The sequence below is a fragment of the Carassius gibelio genome, chromosome B1, assembly GCF_023724105.1.
Source record: "Carassius gibelio isolate Cgi1373 ecotype wild population from Czech Republic chromosome B1, carGib1.2-hapl.c, whole genome shotgun sequence".
Classification (NCBI taxonomy): Eukaryota; Metazoa; Chordata; class Actinopteri; order Cypriniformes; family Cyprinidae; genus Carassius; species Carassius gibelio.
In genome coordinates this window covers 1,482,666-1,490,914 of record NC_068396.1, presented here as the reverse complement: position 1 = coordinate 1,490,914, position 8,249 = coordinate 1,482,666, and the positions used below count along the sequence as shown (strand labels likewise).

General features: G+C 35.1%; 1 protein-coding gene across 1 annotated transcript in view; it reads right to left on the bottom strand.

Moving 5' to 3' along the window:
- Nucleotides 1-301: 301 nt before the first annotated feature.
- The window catches only part of LOC127948508 (tumor suppressor candidate 3), a 70,785-nt gene continuing 62,837 nt past the window's right edge, over nt 302-8,249 (bottom strand). The window contains exons 9-10 of the mRNA XM_052544986.1: nt 1,896-1,986; nt 302-439 (exon numbers count right to left, since the gene is read on the bottom strand). Coding sequence (XP_052400946.1) covers nt 424-439; nt 1,896-1,986 — 107 coding nt within the window. The 3' untranslated portion in view covers nt 302-423. The remainder of the gene's footprint in view (nt 440-1,895; nt 1,987-8,249) is intronic.

The following is an 8,249-nucleotide window of genomic DNA, read 5'->3' as shown; positions in this document are numbered from 1 at the left end:
CAGATTTCAACAGGAAAGAAAGCGAGTGATAAGGAGAGAGAGAAAAAAAAAAAAGAATGAAGGGGACAAAAATAGGACACAATCTGCTGAGGCGCGCACAACGGCCTCAAGAGAGGTATCATAAATTACAATAAAAAATAACAGCCACACACACACGCACAGATAAACGCATTAACACACTCACGTATGCTTTTATTCCTTCAGGATACAATCCTCAATTTACAATTAAAAATGAAAACTGGTCATATAAGCAAGAAAACGTTTCATTTGACTTCAATTGATGCACACACGCTCACAGACAGTGGTTAATAGTTTAGTTTATTTATCTTAGGTTACACATGCAGTGTGTTACAGTCAAACTGCAGTTGAATTCATACACGGAGCCCCAGAAGAATGGTGGCTTTTTTCTTCCACGACATGACCTTATTTAATCAGGAAGCTGAAAAATAGTAAGAAGGAAAAAGAGAAGAGTGTCACCGATTAAATGTTCGCTTACTGGAAGTGACATCATCATCTAATCATTATGAGAAGATTTCTTTAGACTGAAAAAGGTCATTCACTGGAGTCTACAATTACCAAGCAACCACAGTCACTGTACATTTAAATGCATTTTATTTGATTCAATTTGATGTAAATGAACACTACATCAAGTAAAAGGAATGTTCCAGTTAGAATATATCTCTGTGCTTTTAAAGGAATCTGTTATGTAAACAAAATATTCTTGTTTACTTCTATTCACTGACTCATTTTTCATTCAGTGAAGCATGTGAAGACTTTGATAGCTTTTCTTTCCTCCAAACACTTGACTATATAGCAAAATATCCTTGATTCGACTTGCTTAACAAACTAAGTTAAAGGGATATTTCACCCAAAGATGAAAATTAGATTTTTATCTGCTTACCCCCAGGGCATCCAAGATGTAGGTGACTTTATTTCTTCAGTAGAAAAAAAAATACACAAATATTTTTAACCCAAACCATTTCATTATGTCAGTGTTATAATGAAAGTGGATGGGAATTATGGCTAAAACATAAAATAATAATAATAATAATAATTTTGGGTGAACTATCCCTTTTACTTAAGTAAAAAAAAAAAAAAAAAAGATGCTTAAACAATATTTGTTGAAATTTGATTGTTGAGGATAACCCCTTGAGATGATACATCTCGTTTACAAGGGGGTCCTCAAACTACCTGTTAAACTTCTTGGTATGCATATATATATATATATATATATATATATATATATATATATATAACCAAATTAAACCCTGTGTCTTGTGACGATACGAGTAAAGACACAAAACAATCGGTTTGTGCAAGAAACTGAGCAGTATTCATGTTTTTTTTTATACCTCTGTTAGAACTCTTCTATGTACGTCCTTCCTGAGCAACTTCTCTTGAGTGTGTACCTTTTTTATGTTTTAGATGTAATTCCCATCCACTTTCTTTAGAAGACTGACAGACTGCAATGGGTTAAAAATCTTTTTTTTTCTTTCTACTGAACAAATAAAGTCACATCTATCTTGGATCCTTGAGTCGACTTTAAGCAGGTCGAATCAAGGATATTTTGCTTTATTTAAAAAATAAATACATACATTAATTAAATATAAAAATGAATGAAAGTATAAATTAAAAAGATTAAAAATAAATACATAAAGGAAAAAAGTAATTAAAAAAATAATTCTGGATTACATTTTATTTCAAATTAACTATTTTTGTTTTATCACATCATTTACTTTTTTATTTTCCTTTTATTACATTTATTTATTTATTTTTAATTTCTGCAGGTTTGGTCCTCCATAGTGATGCATTTAAATCTATCTTAAAATTATTTTACAAGTGCAACAAGAGTGAGTTTGAACAGTAATAGATCTTACCTTAAAGGTAAATCTTACCTGTAAGGATAACCATGATATTTTGATCTGAAGATGGACAGAAGAAAGCTAAAGAAGAACACCACTAAACCAAGTCCAACAAGGCAGATAACTGTAAAAAACAGAGCAAACAAAAGCACAGTGAGTGTCACTCTCTTAATGAGCTAACTAATGCTTACATTGATGAAACTTAATTAGTATGCTGCAATGGTATTCTATAATGGGATTAAGCCGTTGGTGAAAATCACTTTTCATGAACTTTAATCTAAGAGCTAATCCCAAACAGCCATCTTAAATTAAGCCATTACTAATGAATGAAACAATAATCACTACTTAAATGCTTATACAACATGCTGAGTAAGATGTTTTGTCCCTCAGATGAGATAGTGCCCAAAATTTGATAACGTGTTGAATCACATTATAAGGTGATTTTAAAGATTAGTCAATGAAGCCATAAACATTGCACTATTGAGGAGAGAGAGAGAGAGAGAGAGAGAGAGAGAGAGAGAGAGAGAGAGAGAGAGAGAGAAGAAAACATCTGATTTCATCAAGGGAAATAAAATAAATCATCTATAATACTGCATGCTGCCACATGGTAAAGTCACTTTCATGTATGCATTGCTATGACAAATGCAATAAGTAATGCATCCAAGAAAGTCAGGAAATCACATCTTCAGTCTTTTTTAAGATTGTGATGAATTACTCTGATTGGTCATTAAATCATGTTTTTAAACATCTGGTTGTAAAATCATGACCTACATTTATTAAGTTTATAAAATCGAATTGACGTTGTATTTGTTTAATGGATTCATAGAAACTCAACAAATCTATTTTCCAATTACTTTAAAGAGCCATCTTATCAAAAACGGTTTAAGTTGAGGTGGCTAAATAGTTCTCAATGGTATAATGTGCATAGGTTGGACAAAATATTGTGAACACCCTTTATTACTGGGTAAATAAGTTAACACTTATTTTTGGAACACAGATTCACAATTAAAAGAGATAGTTCACCCAAAAAATGTCGTTTCAAACCTTTGGAGTTGCTTTCTTATGTCTTATGAAGATATTTTGAAGATTTGCTGGTACTGTAATCAAAATGAAGTCAATGGCAACCACCAACTGTTTGATTACCAGCATTCTTTAAAAAATATCTTCCATGTTCAACAAGCAACTCAAACAGGTTTAGAACAACATGAGGGTGAGTAAATGATGACATAATTTTCATTTTTCAGTGAATCCTTTTAAACTAAGGGTTTTCCATCAATAAACTCCCAATTTGCTGCTTATTAATAGTTTGTAAGGTACTGTAGATAAATGTGAAGCAGGATTAACGGATCTAGATTACGGTCATGCAGAAAAAGGCATTAATATGTGCTTTATATGTACTTATAAACAGCCAATATACAGTAGTAATGAATGCTAATAAGCAGCTAGTTAAAAGTGCATTATGTTCCCTAAGTCAAAGTGTTAATTTATTTATTTATTTTCTTATTTTTGTCTTATCCCCGGTTTCATACGCAAGGCTTAAGATTAGTCACATACTAAAATGCATGTCTGGGCTATTTAAACTGCAATAAACTTGCACAGAGTGATCGTAAAATATTATATTAATGTTATTAACCTAGAGTAAGCCCTGTCTGTGAAACTGGGCCTCTCCAGGTTGTACATCAGTGTAGTATAAGCTATGTTCAGGACTGTAGTACAAACTGTAGCCGAAATGGGTGACTTGACAGAGTCAGACACCAATGCTAAAATGCAAAAAAGATGGTCTCATGATCATAGAAACCAAACAGTTTAAACACCAAGATAAACAGGCCAGATAAATCACCTGACTTAAATTTGATCATACCACCAACTACATTTTTGGAGAGAAGAGTAAAAAGCAAATTCCTTCCTTCAACATCTTTAATGAAACTGGCAGATGTTCTGTTAGACAACTTTTAACAGGAGCATTTTCAGAGGTTGTACATTAAGCTGTATTTGAGGCACCTGGTGGTAAGACCTTAAATCATTTCCCAGGTGTTTACATTATTTTGTAGATCTTTTGTTCTGGGTATAGAGAAGAAAGTTCTGGGTTCTTTAAAAGCACAATATGGTTTCCTAAAGGCTGTGTGTATGTGCGTGGGAGAAGTCAGTGTGTAACTAGTAAACATATTAAAGAGTGAGGCAGTGGCAGCTGCTGTTTAGCTGAATGAGAAGCTAATCAGAGCTTAATCAAAGTGTGTTAACCTCCTCAAAAGAGGGGCACCTCCAATTACACCACACCGCCAGCACTGTTCCTCTCCAGATTAGTCATCCAGAAACACCCTCTTATCCTGGGATCACACCCTCAGAATACACACACACTGAGCTTTTAATTTAAAGTTTCAGTATTGAACTTCCCCGAAGACTTGTTTTCAAGGCTTCATGCGACAACGTTTACTGTGAGACCCTGATGTTCTCGAGCCTATTATCGTTTCCCTGACACACTACACAAGTCTTCCCAGAAGACACAACGTAGTAGCCGCAAAAGGACTCTGCACTGTACGAAAAAGACGAACATGACTAACTGAGATGTGACATTTAAAAGCTGCTAAACATTTATTTTCAGGGCTGTCTGTGTCGAAGGTTAACTAATGTGACGTTGCGGAATAATGGTGCACTGGTGCAATCACATTTGCCCGACTTTCCTACAACTGCATGGAGCAGCTTGCCGTAAATGTTTTGATGGGGGGAAGTGGGGTTAGAAACTAAAGTGTTGCTTACTCTGACAATCTTCATTTGGCATCTTCCTATTTTAAATGCTTCGAGTCAGTGTGTTTCCATGACGACCGCTGGGTTTGATCAACCACTCACTGTGCAAGTATTCTTATTCTGCATAGTAGCAATTAACAGTTTAAGTCACATTTTAGAGGTTTATTTTGCAGCCTGTGCAAATGTACATAATGTTTTAGATGTAAAAGATCCACAATTATATTATAGAAATAAATCACCCTAAAAATAAAATTGTTTCTTTTTCTTTTGGCCATACGATGAAAGTCAGCGGGAACCAATGTTGGTTTTTAGACCCCAAAATATCTAAAATGTTCCACAGAAGAAAGACACACAGGTTTGGAGTGACATAAGGGTGAATGAATACTGATATAACGTACATTTTTGGATGAAATGTGCATCACTAATTAAAATACTAAATAAAAGGCCTCATATTGGAAGTCGTTATCTACATTTCTTCAACTTGTCTTTCATAAAAGCCAAGTTCAATGAAAAAGGCTGGTGACCACTGGTTTAAATGAATGCTCCATGAAAAATACTATTTACACATGTACACTGGGTTTTAGTTGTTGAGGTATATTATCCTTATTTATCATCATAACATGCAGTTTATTACATTGCTGCTTTAACACATACCAAACATCTGGACCACCTATGTGCTGCAAATCCACTGGCCTCCTGTTGTGAACAGTTTCAAAGCACAACCTTTTACCTTGTTTTTATTCTTTTAATCTTCGCTAGCTTTTGCACTTGTTTTAACTAGTGAGTGTTTTATTTTCTCCCTAATGGCACAGCATACAATAGTTTGCCTTTGGCTATGCATTAAATATAATTTTTATGATGATGAGCCTATAAGAAACTCCATCTGCTTTCTTTACAAATGTGTTTAATGCTGTATAATGGACTATTCCCCTCTGAACTGTGTGTCTCAAATGTATTAACGTTCTTTGTGAATGCATGTTAAAGAATATTCCGAGTTAAATTTTAGAGACAGCATCTGCAGCATGAAAAAAAATAATAATGTTGGCTCAATAATATTGTTGTAAACAGTAAGTTATTGACAGAAATGCACTTAAAAGTCTATATAGGAACCACTGTTGCACTGACTTCTAGTGTATAATTGCTATCTGCTGTTTGAAACAATGGTGAGAGTTTTGGGTGGTGCCGAGAGTCGAGGAAGATGGAGTAATGGGGTGGGAGTAGAGTGCAGTCTCGGGAGTAGCCCCCGGCCTATAAGGGGCAATAGGGGTCGACTGCGAGGGGCTGTCGTGCTGTTTTGTGTTTATTTTGTTATTAAAGTTTGATTTAAATGTCCGCCGGTTCCCGCCTCCTCCTTCCCGTCTTACAATCTGTGTTACACTGAGTAAAATAAAAACAGAAAATGTAGTTGTCGGAAGGCAGTGGATAGGATTTTTTTGTATATAGGTTGAGTTTTCTAACCCTGTTGGAAAAAAAAGTCAATATCTATTATAGTCTCACAGTGTTCCATTACTCAAGCATTTTACAGTGTTATGACTGGTGCAAACAAATAGCAAGTTTTTTTTGTTTTTCTTCCGTTAGGTAAGGACCTGCAAACAAGCAGTCAGCCTTGTGATCCATCAGTGCAATGTGTTGTTTGTCCTTTAAATATCTCCAGTCACAAAGCCTCACCATTTTCTATAAGCAAATGCTTTTGTAGAGGCATAAATAGTAAGATTAATCAAAACATCTACTTTACATAGTGTAAATAAATAAATAAATAAATAAAACCCTGACAGTGTCTGTTCTGGAAGTTACCAAGGATATTAAAATGGAGATACTAACCAAGAACTAGTTAGGTTTAAGCTAAAATAGACTTCAGCAATGGTAAATTTGGAGATTTTGTATACTTCTGTATTTCAATAAAAATGCATTGGCAAAAATATTGACTTTAGATTTTAAGTTATAGAATTGCAAAAACTGTAAAAAAAAAAAAACGAACAAACAAACAAAAAAAAGTTCAGACAATCCCCTGTGGCAAAAATCTAGTGAACACACAGTGTTTTCATATTTCCACATGAAAATTTGCTTTGCAGCAAAATCATTAAAAAAATATATATATATACTGTTGAAATGTGGGAGTAACTTTTTATTTAATTGTTTGTTTTGTATGTATTAATACTTTCAGTATGAAGTAAATAGTTCAAGAGTGAAAGTAAAGACACTTAAATAAATAATTTATGTTTCTATCATAAATTATCTTTCTTTGTCGCTTTCTCTTTCTCTGTAGTCTATATAGTCATAGCAGTTAATTATAAACGTAAAAACTTTCTTGGCTTCTCACACAAACACACACAAACAGACAGACACACTGACACACACACACACACACACACACTTTAGTGTAGGCATTGTCCTTAAATATAACGTGAGTACTAGTTTTTGACTGATAAAATAAAATAAAAAATAATAAAGTTAGGATTTATTTGTCTAGTTGCTGCCCCTGAAACCCACAGTTTATTCCAACAGAACCCAAGACATAAAGTAAAGGGCCGACCCCAAACCTAAATTAAAAAAGCACACAAGACAGAAGTGAACAGATTCATTCAGACACCGTCTCGTTAAGAGTAAGTTTATCTCTGTGACACATGCTCAAAAGCACAAGCATATATATGCATGCCCATGTATGACACACACGCATGTATCTCATCGCACAACCTGATTTTACCAAGTGAGACATGTTCCTGGGACAACATCGTTGTTGACCCTGGAACAAGATTGTGATTAACCAATCAGATTTGAAGAACCAGTTTATAGATTTTGGGAAGTTTACGCTTAAAATCAGTGTTTGGTGCTTGTACATCAGTGTCATTCATCTATCATTTCCTCTGATTTTAGGGATTACTCATGGTTAAGGTTAGGTTTAGGTGTAGGGATATGGTTAAGAATATATTTTTGGAGTAAAATGTTGTTCCAGGGTCAACAAAATATGTTGACCTAGGAACACATCGAACTTGGCAAAATCAGGACGTGCTATCTCATCAGTCAGAACTTATTACTTTAACCCCATCGCATAAATTAATCAGTGTGCCTGTTTCATGTACCTCCACAGAGGGTCAGCCAGCAGTGCCTACAGAGCAAACATCTGCCTCAGCTGCAGGGTCTTCCTCCTCCTCTCACACCTCAAGGGAAGCGCTTCAAGATGGGCACGCAGACCTCCTCTTTTCCCCCTCTCTCTACACATAATCTATTCATCCTTCAGTCTCTTTCTCTGTAAAATGACCTCTCGCCACTCTGAAAGTTTCTGAGACTGACTGATGAGATTATAATAATGTAGATTCATATATGCATAATGGTCAATTAACAGTGACAGGTGTAGGAAAAGCCCAGTGCTGGGGAGACGAGGTGCCACAACCGGTTTAATTATCCGCTGTGCTAATGTGACCTCTGACCCCCGAGCCACGGCCCTAGTGTGGCAGATGATGGCCACAGCAAATTTGGGTGGCGTAGGGGAAAATGTGAGACACAACCTCTGGAGAGAGGATGTCAAGAAGGTGTATGTCGCAAAAACACCCGCTAATGTGAGCTTTATGAAGGATATGAATAATTTTAAAACATCCACCTGTCTAGATCAAGCTTAATCTTATATATAAAAACATCTTATTA